Source organism: Nanorana parkeri, unplaced genomic scaffold (assembly GCF_000935625.1).
Source record: "Nanorana parkeri isolate BGI_ZX_2015 unplaced genomic scaffold, ASM93562v1 scaffold435, whole genome shotgun sequence".
In the NCBI taxonomy this organism is placed as follows: domain Eukaryota; kingdom Metazoa; phylum Chordata; class Amphibia; order Anura; family Dicroglossidae; genus Nanorana; species Nanorana parkeri.
In genome coordinates, this window is record NW_017306703.1 from 489406 (window position 1) to 504781 (window position 15376).

Sequence of the window (15376 nt, forward strand, 5' to 3'; positions counted from 1 at the left end):
AAATTAGGACCCCACCTGGAGCTCCTCCCACTGGACCAGTGCTGACTCGCCGCTGCTCTCCCACACCGAAGGTAATTGAAAAAAAAAAAACATAGCGCAAGCATCGGAGCATTTTGACAAGTACAAGTACTTGTCAAAATGCCCTATTTTTTCCGCCCTCACCCTGCAGCGCCCTCAGGCAGCCGCTTGCCTTGCGGTAGCGCCGGGCCTGCATAAAGGGCTTGTTCACGTCATAATGTGCATAAAAACACATGGAAAAATGCAGGTGAGTTGATATGCATTGATAAGTGTTTGCATGCGTTTTTATGTAAGTTTCAATGTGTTTTTTGTATGTTGATAGTCTTGGCTGTGCTTTTTTTAAAATGTTTTTTCCTCTATTTCCAGTGTCATAACTTTCTTTTCCTTTTTATGGGTTGATTCTCCTTTCAGTTGCAGAGCATTTATTTGCATTTTACAGGTGTTCATGTGTGTTGCAAAAAATGCAAACATTCTGCATTTTTCTGCACCGGATTTGTGGTGTGAACGGGGCACAAATAGGAAACAATGCAGGTCTCTACACATGGTGTGAACCAGCCCTTGCCTAACACAGCTTTTCTCAAGCAGGGTGCCCCAACATTTTGTGGCAGTGGGAATGTGATAGTGAAGGGGGAACTCAGATTTGAAAGGGGGAGGACTCTGATATGAACGAGGGGCTTCTGATGTGAAAGGGGGGATACTGATCTAAAGGGTGACTCTGATCTGAAGGGGCACTTCGATGTGAAGGGGGAAACCCATTTTTTGTTTTGTGTGGGGTTCCCTTTAAATCTATGACATTTTTAGACTGGGGTGCCTCAAGATTTTGCATACTTTTAAATGGTGCTGTGGCAAGAAACACTGGCCAAATCCATCTGTAGTCCAAGTACTATGAAGGCTAAGAGAACACAAGAGTCTGCAGGGGACACAGGACAGCTCTGAATATCTGACAAGTACAACAGGTATTTTTTTGCACTTATCAAACAGACCAAAAGGGAGAAAATAAGAGAAGTTAATTGTTAGGGTTTACTTGGACTTGTGCATGTTATAGTGTGAACAAGTACTTAGAGAATGCAGCCAGAAAAAAGCTCCCCTCAGGAAACATTACAATGCCGGATACTATTTGAAAGTAAATCATTTAAAATGATGATGTGATTTATTTAGATAGGAGCAGATGGAAATTAGGTTGTCTGTGACGACAAATCAGTAGTTGTGGTTTTTTCTAATTTAGTTGAATGTGGCAATAAAAACCATGTGTGGTTACAAAAGTTAATGGCTTGTCCAGTTTTCACACTGCTATAAAGGGACTGAAGGTTTCATATAAAACACATGAGATGAAATGGGGTGATTTGATACAGCTGGGAGGGTGGAGGGTTTATAAGATACAAAGTTTCAGCTCAGAGTTGCCATTTAGAGAAGTAAAAAGACAAAAAAAAAAAATGCAGCAGGGTGTAGGGAACAAACCTGGGCCAAAGCCTGTCTTTACCTGCCCTACTACAGGGTGTAAGGCAACGTTCCGCAAAAAACTCAGACTGCAAGACCATATGACGAAACATACCGGACAGGTAAGGTAACTCCTAGGGGGCTAGAGAGAAAAGGTTTACTTTTAATACAAAGGTTTTTTTCCCTACATTTAACTAGAGGAGGGTATTTATAGTTGTAGGACAAATGCAGGAAGAAATTGGCATTTGTTTCCCCCTCAAAAGGGTGTGTGTGTGTGGTTTTTTTGTTTTGTTTGTTTTTTACTTATTTTATATAAATCTGTGTTTTTGAACATTGTTAAATTTGATGAACTGTCCACTTTCAGTCCTGCATAGACTCAGAAATGTACACTACAGCCAATGTATATTTACTGAATCTATTTTGGTCAAGCCTGTGTTCAAGGGGGCACATGTTGTGTCCTTCCACATTTATTTATTTTTTTCTAGTGCTTTTTTAAAGGACATTGCCAGGTTACATGTATGGGAGTTACTATTGCAGCTTTGTTTTTAAACCTGTAAGTTCTGTGGCTGTCCTCCTAAGGCTTCATTCACACTTGCCATTTGTGTTTTTATGCAGAGATCTGTCTGCAAAATCTGTCGGGCTAGGTGCTTTGTTTATGCTCTAGATGCTTAAATTGATGTGTTTACATGCATATATTTTTATTTTTTCCTTTTGTCTATTGAAACGGTCAATTTTAAAGTATCCCCTCAGTCTCTGCCCACAGATCCTCTCCTTTTTAGTTTCAGCAAGGAGCTGGGATTTCTTCAGCTCTCCCACACTAATATATGATCTGTGATTTCTCTCCTCCTGGCTTACCAAGGAGGGAGTGTGGGGGGAGATGCTTGTGAGGAGATTCATCATGTGAGCTGTCACCAGCCTCCTATTTCTTCTGAGTCTCAGCTCACATGCTGACTCTGGTCACAGAGGATACGTCTCCTACATTGGAAATAAAGTTGTTTTTCTGTGTAGATTGTTGTAAACTTGATGATTGTTATAGATTTGTTGTCAGTAGTCTTGATAATTCAGAGCATTGCAGAGGAGATTACAAGCAGTGACACTGTCACAGTGTGTAATTATAATGGTAAGACCTTATTCCAAAACCTAAATTTGGCTTTGTGTCACTTTAATATTAATGTAGAATATACAGATTGATTTCAATGTTGTATCATCGTCCCCAAAACCTTTCTGAACATATCCCAGGTGTGTTTTCTAGAGAAATTCTGTCTGCAACCATCAAGTTCCTAGTTTGTCACATCTGACCCTCCCATAGTCTCCATTCACAAATATCGTTTGAGTTTCGCGCATGGGACGCGAATGCTATATGTGAAACTGCACGGATTCCGCTCATTTGCGGCTGTATAGCCGCGAACCTGCGGAATTTGTAAAAACGTATTTATACTAATTTTGCAGGCTGCGTGGTTTTGTACCGTGTGGCCGCCACAAATGTCTGAACAATGCATGTTTTTCTGTTTTAAAGCACCTCTGCGCGTATTCGGAAGAATAGGTGTGGACAACCGCTCCTGTCTGAATGGAGCCTTAGTGTCCCTGCCACCTTATATTTCTACATGTCTAATTAAGGTGCATTGAAAGACAAATTTTATGTTCAGTTGTGAAAGTAGAGAAGGGTTAAAACCTTTTAAAGTGACACTAATATTAGGAGTTCAATCTTAAAAATACATTCAAGTACCCTAACTATTAACAGAAATGTATCTTATTTGTGTATCACTCGGTTGTAGATCCTCAAATCATCATTGGTGCCGACACTGTCCCTCCTTCTGGAGGGTGGCTACTTTTGTTCCCCATGGTCATTGTGTGTGTTGTTCCCCATGGTCATTGTGTGTGTTGTAAAGTAGCCACTGCTCCAAGTTCACTTCCATGATGGACTACAATCCCAATACAAATTGGTAAACTAAACATGAGCTTGTAGCCCATCACGTGAGGGAGCTTGGAGCGGTGTCTACTTTACAACACACACAGGGATCATGGGGAACAAAAGTAGCCACCCTCCAGGAGAAAGGACAGTGTCTGCAACAATTCAGAGATTTGAGGATCTACAGTATATCTGGCTGGGTCCCATTGGCGTGTCATAGCTTTACTTCCTGTGAAACAGACATTACAGGAAGTGAAAAAATCTGTACAAAATTAGGGGAATTCCAAGGTTATCACTGGAACAACAATCCCCCGTTGAAGATTTCCCCTTCCTGTTCTGTAAAGTTTTTTTGATTTTTAAAAAAAAATAACTTTCTGTTGTGGTGATAATGGTCACCAGGACAAATAAAGGGGTTAATCTTCCCAGCATGGACACGGGACTACAATAAAAAAAATTGACAAGGGATCTAACCCTTCACTCTCTATCCAATACTCCAAAAACCCAAAAATTTACCTATACATATACTTTTTAAAGGGACTTGTCATTTCGGAGCAATCCACATAGGCCTTTATGCCTTCAGACATTCTTACCCAGCTGAGCTCTGCTGAACATTGGTACCGCACAAAGGAAGATGACTACAAAATAGATTATTTTAGAAAATCGCTACCGCCAATATGGACAAACAAACTTTTTTTTTTCCCCCCACATATCTGTGAAAATTATATTAAGTTGCTCACTATAAAGAACCTAATTCTTTTTTGCACAGAAACCATTTCGCTGTGACAAGCCGGGGTGCGGGAAGATGTTTTTCCAAAAATCTAAACTACAGTGTCACTTGCAAAAGCATCTGGGTGTGAAGAAGTATATGTAAGTAAGACCCTAGACCCTTTTTCTGTGTAAGAATAAATCGGCCATCAATGAATGCAATGACATGAATTGTACATTTTTTTTAATTTTAGTTGCTCAGCTTCTGAATGTCGAGCTGCTTTTCTAACTAAACGGAGGTTGAAATATCACCAGCAGTGCAAACATGGAAATACTGGCCCTCTAACGGTGGGTATGATGGGCCTGCCTGAGAAATGAACATCTGTCTTTTATAGTGGGATTGCCTTGAGCAACTGTCGGGCTATTCAAGCAGAGGAACAAGATCAGCTGGTTCAGAGTTTGAGAAAACTTTCATATGGCTTTAAACTTTCACTTGTCTTAATGTCACTTCATCCAGGATATTTCAGGATAAAGGCCTTAACAATAGTCTGTTGCTATTTTGAATGGAAAAACTAGCATTGCCATGCTTGGGGTTTGACCGGTGGTGGGGAAAGTGTATCTGACTGTCTGGGCTGTGTAACTTGTAGGCCCTCTGCTAAGATCTGGATTAAGATCATAGGCAGGCTAATGGCTTTGGAACCCCCAAGCCTCTTGCCTTATGTGAACCTGTCTTCCTCTTCAAAGAAATCTTCTATATAACTATTTAATCTTTCTTTCCTTTCCCATTTCTTTTTCTTTTTCCCTCACTTCACCTCACTCCCGTAAATGGCAAGCGCTTCTACCTTTGGTATCCTCCCATAGACTGTTGGTCCGTCTACCAACAATTATCTTGATTTCTGGGTGATCACACTGCAGGGGTGCCTTTTTACTTTTGCCTAGTGGCTGCCTGTAGAAAAAATTGCATGTGATAGCTGACTCATCTAGCAAAGATATTTTCCTTCATAATTACATGCGTTTACAAAACAAAGCGGAAGCCATGATGCCCAGAAATGTAAAAGATTAAAATATATTGATAAGTTTAGAATTAAACCAAGTCCTTACATTATTTTACATACCCCAGTATGTAGGGGTATTAGGTATATCTTGTGTATGCATGTGTGGGGGGTCTTCATTTTTGAGCTTTATTAATGTCACAAGGGGACTGATGTATATACTTTTTGGGGGCTATTGGATATCAGACTGAGGTATCCGGGTCTACTTAACAGGCCGTGGCACTAGAGTTCTGACAGCCCCAACCAAAAGTGACTACTGCCTGCTATCTGCTGACTTTGGGTCACAGGAGTACATTAGTAAATATACTCATGTGACCCCAAAAAAAGACTAGAGCCAAAAAAGGGTTTGGCTTTAGTTCTTGTAACTGGATACTAATTTCCATTAAATACCTGGGCATATACCTACCCAAGTATCTCTTCTAAACATTTAACTTTAACTTCCCTCCCCTTATGCAGCACATTCCTAATTCCTTCTAGGTGTTGGCACAAGGATGAGCAGGTGTAATCTCAAACAAAATATCTTGTCAGACGTTATGGTAAATGCAAGCATTTTGGGGCTCAGTGCTCAATAAGTCTTTGGCTGGCTTAGTGGGGGTTTTTTTTTTCTTATTTCGCTTTTCAAATTTTAACATTTTAAACATTTCAGGGCCATTCACCCCGCAAATATTTGAACCTTTTTTTTTTGTTTTTTTTTTTTTGTGGAATTATTATTTAATGTTCTGCTTATAATGTCACATTATTGGCACTAGATGGCCTAAAGGAGCATAGGAAATATTTATTTTTCATGCTCCTCAGCTCCATGTGGTGAATGTAGAAAGTTATTGAATCTGTAGATGTCCTTAGCTTTGCACACCTTTAACTATATAGAATAGTCCCGTGAAGTTCGACATTTATCACCTTATTTGCCTTGCAGTGCTCAGTTTCTGGATGTTTCAAAACCTTTCACAAGAAGAAAGCTTTAAAAAATCACCTGTCAGAGCACAAAGTAGAGCCTCGCTTTGCGTGAGTATATTCTACCCATAATCTAATTTTTTTTTGTTTCCTTGTAACATGGTGCTATAATATCTTATTGATGTTTAACATCAGCTACCCTTCTGCTCTTCCCCGCCTGTATCGACAAAGGGAGCGGACATTGGAGGGGACACGGTACAGACTGCTGCAGCTGGCGCTTAGCAGGGAGAAGAGACTAGCTGTCGGCCAACGCTGCTGTGATTTCGCCACCTCCCACAATAGCCAGCCTGCTATTGGCTCTTTCAAATTGCAATAGCCGATGGCAGGCTGGCTTTTGCACCCACCCACTACCTGCTATATTTATATAAAGCTTCCGTCTGCAGAATTTTGCCGCTGGCAGCTGTCATTCCTTGGCTGAAGCTATTCAAGTGCCATGTGCTTACAATAGTTATTGAAGAAAAAATGTAAAAAAGGTGGAAAAGTAATTCGGCCTGACAAATTCTGCTGCGGGAGGTGTTGCGGTGCCATTCATTTCAATAGCACCCTAAACACTCCTCCCCCGCATTGTGATTGCGTGCACTAGAACACACGGCAGCGTTCCAGTGCAATTTGAAAAAATTGTGCATGCCGTTTTATTCTGAATTCAACTTTGTAACACTCCATTTGTGTATTTTATTTTAAGGATGGTCCCTTTTTTTTTTTTTTACACTTGCCTTTATTGCTGTCACATAGGGGGATTGTTATCCCCCTATGTGATAGCCAATATAAATGATGGGTCATCTTTTTTTTAATCAAATCAACTTTATTGTACATATGCATGGTACAAGGGTATAAGGAGGCATTCGCCTCAACAGCAGGGCAACATCCCCAACACAGAACTGGGGTAGAGGATACATACATACATGGATCACAATGCACATGGTATGTAGATGGGGTAATTGCTTGGCTCAGCGAGATAATCAGCAGACTGCCACAGTGACCTTCCACAGTATTATACGAGCAATAGGGTGTGTATAGAGAGCGTAGGCGGCACGAGATAGAGTCAAACAAAAAACATATCATAGGCCTCTGTGGCTTCTTGTACCATAACGATTAATCGGGAGAATCGCACTCTAGTTAAGCGTTCCGTAGCACGTGGGGGCATACCGGAAGGATCGTGCGTGTGTTTAACGCCAATGGGGGATGTAGGTAAGGGAGGTATAGGATAGGGTCTGAGGGACGAGGAGGTAGGGTGGGGTAGAAAAAGAAAGGGGAGAAATGAGAAGAGGAGGAGGAGGAAAGGCCAGCAGGGAAGAGCCAGAGGGGGATAAGGAGCAGCAAAGGTAGAAGTGGGTCAGGCGCCCAGGATCTGGGTCTCCAGCAGCATTCAGGGGGGCGCCTCAAGCATGGCCCGGTGGTAAGTCTCTGTGTCCCGAAAAGAGGCCCAGGGTCTCCAAGTAGACCGGAAGAGCTCCTCAGTATTCCGGATTGTGGAGGTTAAATCCTCCATCAAATATGTCTCGTCCACCTTGGTGAACCATAACTTGAGGGTGGGGCAGCTGGATTGCTTCCACAACAGGGGAATGCACTGGCGAGCAGCGTTCAGAAGGTGCCTAGACAGTGATTTTTTGTATTTCCCAGTGGACAGAGTACTTAAGTGTAGCAAGCAAGCCGCGGGGTTGTCTGTCAAGTCCACCATCACCAGATCCTTCAGGACAGCGATCACCCCCCGCCAGAAAGGGAGCAGTGGTGGGCAGGACCAGAATGTGTGAAATAGCGTGCCTGGGGCGTTGTGGCATCTCCAGCACATGGCCGAGACTTGAGGGTACATGGCATGGAGGACTGTGGGGACCCTATACCATCGGGAGACTATTTTATAGCCTAGTTCCTGGGTTCTAGAGGCGATGGAACAGTGATGGGCTAAGTGTAGTATATGGTCCTTCTGGGCCGGTGTGAAGGAGGTGCCGAGGTCGCTTTCCCATTTGGCCAAGAATGTTGGATAGGTGTCCGGGGGAGGTTATATCAACAGAGAGTATAGAGAGGAAATAGCATGGAGAGTGGGTGTCTCCTCCTTGCAGATCTGTTTGAACGGTGTCAAGGGTCTAGAGAGCCGCTGGTGGTTGGGTATGGAAAGGAGAAAATGCCGCAGTTGGAGAGCGCACCAACGGTCCAGAGGGGGTTCCGTCAGGCAGCTAAGTTCGCTAGCTGATAGCCATCGGCCAGATAAGAGTAGGTTGCATACCCTGAACTTGTTGGCTTCTCGAAGGCAGCGGAAGCGAGAATCGTTGATGCCAGGCGAAAAGTCGGGATCACCAATAACTGGGATCAAAGGCGACGGAAATGGGGAGATATCTGTGGAGCGAAATAGCGACCTAGCTAACAGGAGTGTGGGCGCGATGGTAGGGTGTGAGCGTGTGGTGGGAGGAAGGGGTGCGGAGAGACAGGGTAATCCAGCCAGGGCCGGACTGGTGTCGTCCTCTTCCATGCGTACCCACTGCTTAGTAGTCCTATGGCAACACCAGTCCCATATGCGTGCAAGGTGGGTCGCCCTGTGGTATTTGGCCAGGTCCGGAAGCCCTATACCTCCCTTGTTCTTAGGAAGGGTGGTGGTACAGTATCGAATTCTAGAAGGGGCGTAGGACCAAAGAAAAGCTGTAAACATTTGGCGCAGACGACGGAAGAATAGTGGCGGGATACGAATCGGGAGGGCTTGGAACAGGTAAAGGACCCTGGGTAAGGTAGTCATTTTAAGGGCATTACAACGGCCAAACCAGGAGAGTGACAGTGAGTGCCAGGACAGGAGGTCTTGCTTGATCTTCTGAAGCAGGGGGGCAAAGTTAAGCTCGTATGATCACGCGGGGTCCGCTGCTATAAGAGTACCCAAGTATGGCAGGGCATCCGAAGCCCAGGCAAAGGGGAAGGAGGATCGCAGACGAGCCACGTCCGCTTGAGGGAGGGAAACATTGAGGGCAGCAGATTTGGAAAAATGTATTTTGAAGTTTGAGATGGCGGCGTAGCGGTCCATTTCCCGCAGAAGGACCGGGAGGGATGAAGAAGGGTCCGAAATAAAGAAAATCAGGTCGTCCGCGAAGGCGGCTACTCTATGCTCGCTGGAACGTTTTATCAGGCATTGGAAGTCGGGGAGAGATCGCACGCGGCAAAGGAACGGTTCCAGAGTAAGGATGAATATGAGTGGGGAGAGGGGGCATCCCTGCCTTGTGCCGTTAGAGATAAATGAAAAATCGGAGCGTGCCTCGTTCACGCGGACGGCGGCCGACGGGGACGAGTATAACGCAGAAATGCACCATATCATGCCGGGACCTAGGCCTATGTGGTGAAGGGTGGCGTGGAGGAGGCGCCACTCCACCACTCCACCCTATCGAACGCCTTCTCTGCATCGGTGGACAGCAGCAGCAAGGGTGAAGGGGTGGAGCGGGCATGGTGTATCACGTTAAGCACTCTGGTGGTATTGTCCCTAGGCTCCCGTCCCGGAACGAAACCCGCCTGGTCTAAGTGCACAAGGCCAGGGATGTGAGGGATGAGTCTGTTGGCCAGGATTTTGGCAAAGATCTTCAGATCCAGGTTGAGGAGAGCAATGGGGCGGTAGCTGCTACATTGAGACGGGTCCTTACCAGGTTTGGGTATGACCGCGATGTGGGCGCGAAGGGAATCTCTGGGTAGAGAAGAACCCGTCAGGAGGGAGTTGTATGCCTCCAGAAAGTGGGATGAGAGAATGTGAGAAAAGGATTTGTAATAGGGCAGTGTATAGCCGTCAGGGCCAGGCGCCTTGCCCGATTTAGCCTGTTTGAGTGCCAGGTCGAATTCTGCTTGGGAAATTGGCGCTTCCAGCTGGTCCCTCGTCTCAAGTGGTAAGGTGGGCATCCCAGATTCACTGAGATAATGTGTCAGAGTGTGTCAGAAGAGGGGGAAGCATCCGAGCCTGCTCTAAGATTGTACAGTGCGTTATAGAAATGCTGAAATTCCTTGGCCATGTCAGCAGACGATGTCAGTTTCGTGCCCGAGCTAGACATAATGTGGGGTATGAATGTTGTCTGTCGAGAGCCCCGCAGGGCCGAAGCCAAGCATCTCCCCGGCTTGTTGGAAAGCTCGTATAAAGTACGACGGCCTGACAAGAGGCCTTTACGGACTTTGGAGAGGAGGAGGTCATTAAGCTCCATTCTGAGTAGGGTCAGTTCCCTGAGATGGGTAACCGCCAGAGATTTTTTGTGTGCAGTTTCCAGAATGTGGAGTCTGGCAAAGAGTTGGGCCACCCTCACTGTCTCCTCCCGTTTCCTCCGGGCACCGTGCCGGATCAAGACGCCCCTGACGACGCATTTGTGCGCCACCCATACCACTGAGGGTTCCATAGATGCCGAGGAGTTCTCGGAGAAATAAGAGCAGATCGTGTTCTCTATCTCGGAGCGTATCCCCGGGTCCTGTAATAGTGACTCGTTTAGGTGCCACGAGGGGCTTTTAGGGACAAAGGGGAGGAGGTCTAGCGCCATGTGAACTGGTGCGTGGTCAGAGAACAAAATATCGCCTATCGATGCATCGGAGACCAGAGAGAGATCCTTGTGTCGGAGGAAGAAGTAGTCAAGGCGTGAATACGTGTTGTGGGCAGAGGAGTAAAACGTGAAGTCTTTGACTTGTGGATGCAAAGTGCGCCAGACATCAGTCAGCTGCAGGAGGTGTAGCTCGGATTTAAGTTTCTTTAGGTGGGAATAGGGGAGGTGGGAGGCCGTTCTAGATACGTCCAGTAGGGGGTCGAGGGCAAAATTGAAGTCACCACCTACAATTAGCAGGCCCTCTTCAAACTCCAGGAGGGACGGTAGCGTCCGTTGGAGGAAGGATACCTGATCTGAATTGGGGAGGTACAGGTTTACAAGTGTAACCAGGGTGTCGCCAATTAGGCCCTTCACGAAGAGGAATCTACCCTCTGGGTCAATCCTGAGGTCCCTAAACGTCCATGCCACCGATCTGGACAGCAGAATGCTCACCCCTTTGGACCTGGCAATGGGGGACGGACAGTGATAAGAGGTCGGGAAGTCCCTGTTCTTGAGTCTAGGCACCTTGTCAACTTTAAAGTGTGCTAGAGATTGATATCCGTTCTCCACTGCTAATGCTTTAATATGCAATACATTTCATAGTACTACTGGGTTTTATAAACTGTGTAAAGCTAGAACTGTCTTTGAATATAAAAAATTGCTGGCAACCATGGTAAAGCTTGGAATCATGATTGCTTATGGCACCATTTGGTGAAATTTTGGATTGTTCTGTAGTCTCATAGAATGGTGTCAAATTTAGGATCCTTTCTATTCTTGCTGTTAGGGGAGGTTTTGAGTCAGATGTGTATTCTCATTATAACTAGAAATCTCAGTGCCTGTAATTTGTCTAGTTTTTCGCTCTCCTCCTTTTCTTGATTTGCAGTTGTGATCAAGCAGGTTGTGAATGGAAAGGTCCTACTAGTGCAAGTCTTACAGCCCATCGCCGACGCCATGCAGGTAAGTGTTAAAGCCAAACTCCAAGAAAAAATAACTTTCACATCATACTAGTTGTGTAAAATGAAAAAGCTGTTTGTGTGGAGGACCAATAAAAAGTATAAAACTTGTGCCTTGCAGAATGACGTCTCCTGCACAGAACGCGGAGCTTCGGCACTGAGGGGAGTGAGATGCGACTGAAGTGCTTTTGTCGCATTACCCGCCCCCAACTTTCTACTTGACCATTCCCAAAAAGTGTTCTTTTTTTTCCCCAAAGAATTTAAGCCATTCTGTGATTTGGAGGAGTGATGTATTTTGGTTTTGTGCTGCCCTAGACGAGACCTAGGCCCAATCTAAATTTTCCCCACCCTGTTCTTCCTGTTTAAGACACTTTGCATAACCTGTCAGAAGTTGCATGACACCTCCTATACTGCACTCCCTCCCAAGTGTCCCTGCCTCCCTATGTGCAGAGCAGGCATGTGTCAGAGTCCCGCCGGCTAACTACAACTGCCGCTGCCAACTCCTATCTCACCGTGTCACTTCCGAACACAGAGCCGCCTCTTCCTTCACTGCAACATCACCTCTGCTTCTGTGCCCGGCTACCTGCACCTCATAGCTAGTCTCACCCCTCCCCTTCTACTTCTGTGCCTGGTACCTGCCCTGGTACCTGCCCTCCCCCCTCTCCACAGGCAGGCTGCATGTGACATGGAGGCCTGGAGATTACACTATTTGCTGGCTATTGTAAACATGCTGTGAGATGTTCGTAGTGGAAAGTGCCGCCCAAGGCAAATGCCTTGTGGTAAATATGCCCCTGGTCACATCCCAAACTTTCATCTCTAATCACAGAATGCCATGTACTCTCTGGGGAAAAAAATACAAGGTATTTTGTGAATAAGCAAGTAGTGAGGAGGGGGCAGGTGATGCGACCAGAGCATTTCACTTCACTGCTTAAGTTGCATCTCTCACTCCCCTGGGAAGCCTGGTGTTGTGTAGTAGCCAGTATGCTGCAAGAACAGGGTTTTTCTTTTGTTTGGTTTTGAAGGGCCCTACATATGAGAGCTTGCAATCTAAAAGAGAGGAGGAAGTGACACAAAAGGCATTCACCTGTGTGATGAGCTGATTAGGGATGGGGGGGGGTTAGATAAGTACTGTTTTTGGGGAAGGCTTGGATGGGCTTGAAGAGATGAGCTTTCAGGGATTGCCTCAGACGATGGAATAGGAGCTGGCCAGACAGATTAGGGAAGGGAGTTTCAGTAGCTTGCATGTGGTGTTATCCATCCAATTAATAAGGCATTCTTGTGCACAACATTGCATAGGTTCTTTTGCTCCTTAACTACTTCCCTACTGCCATATTTGTGTGGGGTTTTGTTTTTAAAAAAAAAAACCATCCGAATGATCTAACACCTGATCATTCTGTGTATCAAGCCGTACATGAGACTGTACCAAGCCCATTTGCGTAGCTTAGTACAGTGTAATCGTGGTTATGACCAATCACAGCAGTCACATGGTACTGTTTACAGTGAAGATGCCTCCCCTTCATGCTACTACAGAGGAAGGAGAGGAATGGTAGTAAATGGAATCAATAAAGAGTCACAGTAGCAGCTGCGATTTTATTCATTCGTTTTCATGGACTACATTTCTCCGGTACCACTCCTAAACTGCTGATCTCCAGCCTATCTCTGTATTGTGACCTGAATAATAAACCCTTGAATTAAACTTGGTTTTTTTTCACAGGTAAAATATTATAGTGTGTGTGTTGGCAGAAATGTAAAAGCTGCATTGGTCCATAGGGGTGTATGCAGGTGTGAGTTAACAAGCGTTTGAAAAAAGAAAAAGGTACCCAATGAGGAGAGCAGGAAAAGGAGCAATTCTCGCTTGTGTGAAATAAATGGTGACTCCATATGAGGGGAGAAATGGTTATGCTATGCCAATACCAATGCCATTTCTTGATATGGTGCCTTCACAGGATACCGCTGCCCTTTCCCAGGCTGTCAAGCTACATCTCCAACTTGGAGCACTCTACAGAAACACAGAAAACAACATCCTTGTAAGTAATGAATGTGGTGGGTTTGTTTTCTGTTTTTTATTTTTGTCACCTGTTCTGTTAGGACTATATTCTAAACACCTAATTGGTTATGTCTGTAGCATTGCTGTATTGCCATGGGTATGAGTATCAAATGTGTCTACAGAACTCGTGATCATCCAGTATTCATGTTTTATACCCTGTTTCCCCAAAAGTAAGACGTAGTACTATTTTTCAAGATTCCTGTAATACAAGACCTACCCCGAAAATAAGACCTAGTTGGGTGGTGGCATGTGCAGTGACAGGGAGCACTACAGTACCATAATGCAGCAACTGCTGTCCCCCTGAAATCACTGCTTAATGTAATGGTACTGTACTGTAATGTGTACCGGTAAATGGTACCGTACTTTACTGCACTGTCCACTGGCTGATGTCCGCACTGCTGCACCGCTGGTACCACTGTCCCTGATGGCAAAGGAAGCCGTCGCTGTAGAAAGCAAGGCTGCAGTGGCGGAGGGAGCAGAGCCACATTAGCCGATACTTCCTCTATAGCGCCAGCTCCTGTCACAGGTGGAGTGATACCAGATGCACTCCGCCTGTAAAAGTGAAAGAAAGGGTCAGCTTTACCGATACTGACCAGTAGGAAAAGAAAGAAAGCGCAACAGTATTATTCTCATACTTACCATACCAAAAAAATAAGACATCCCCTGAAAATAAGACCTAGTGTTTTTTGGGGTACAAAAAAATAAGGCAGTGTCTTATTTTTGGGGAAACGCGGTAGTAGGGAAGTGGCACAACCAAGTCTTGGAAGCCAGCAGGTGAAACTACCCAAGTAGCCAATTCATATCTAGACATTCCATAGGTGAAACATAGGTGAAACATTGCAGAAGGTAAAAACAAGGGGGGACATGTATCACTTTGGCCACATAATCAGTGTCTTAACTGTTGCATCCCTAATTTCTAGTGCATATAGAGACAGATTTATTGGCCTAGTTTGTAAATGCCTTCGTAAGGGCTAGTTCACACCAGCCACAGTGTGTTCTGGCCAGAACGCACTGGATCGCATTGCGGCCGGGTCACTTTGTTGTGGGGCATGAGTGGGCACGGTGCATTGACGTGACTGGCACCGCGGCTACACCCTCCAGCCGCAACGTGATCAGCTGAATGGGAACACGTGGCACATCAATGCCTGTGATCCGGTCAGAAAAATGGTGTTGGCAGCATTTTTTCCTGGCCAGACCGCAGGCATTGACGTGCCTTGCATTCCTGTACAGCAGATCGCATTGCGGCCGATGGGCCTGGCTGCGGTGCCATTCACGTCAATGCACCCGCCCCACATTCACGTCCTCCCGCCCCACAACAAAGTGAGCTGGCCGCGATGCGATCCAGTGCGTTCCAGCCAGAATCGAGCTGGACCACACTGGCTGGTGTGAACTTGCCCTACAGAGATTGGTCTCTCAAATTGTGGCAAACTTGCAGGGATTCGCCTAGATGACAGCTGACCCTCCTGTATGACAGCTGAATAGCCTTGAGATGGTTCGCTAACTTGAAGGCATGAAGTTAAATTATCCTTGATACCTTAAAGTTCAGGAGGATTTCTAGGATGTGTGCCAGTTTGCAGGGTTTTCAATGTTGCAAATGCTGGATGCAATTACTGCACAGTTGAGAAATTATGCAAAATGTCACAAAACGCACAGTGGGTTGCGAACATGAATGTCTCGAACACTGGATGGAAAACCGAAAACTTTGCAATTAGCATGACATTTTGGTTTTTAAAGGGGGGGGGGGGGGGGTTTTTTTTTTTTTTTCCCCCATAAAATTTTTA

At 45.4% G+C, this 15376-nt stretch overlaps 1 protein-coding gene across 1 annotated transcript in view; it reads left to right on the forward strand.

Moving 5' to 3' along the window:
- Positions 1-1451: 1451 nt before the first annotated feature.
- LOC108789985 (P43 5S RNA-binding protein-like) overlaps positions 1452-15376 on the forward strand; it is a 16237-nt gene continuing 2312 nt past the window's right edge. The window contains exons 1-6 of the mRNA XM_018560152.1: positions 1452-1577; positions 4131-4231; positions 4324-4417; positions 6035-6123; positions 11479-11552; positions 13495-13575. Of these exons, the coding sequence (XP_018415654.1) occupies positions 1452-1577; positions 4131-4231; positions 4324-4417; positions 6035-6123; positions 11479-11552; positions 13495-13575 (565 nt within the window). The remainder of the gene's footprint in view (positions 1578-4130; positions 4232-4323; positions 4418-6034; positions 6124-11478; positions 11553-13494; positions 13576-15376) is intronic.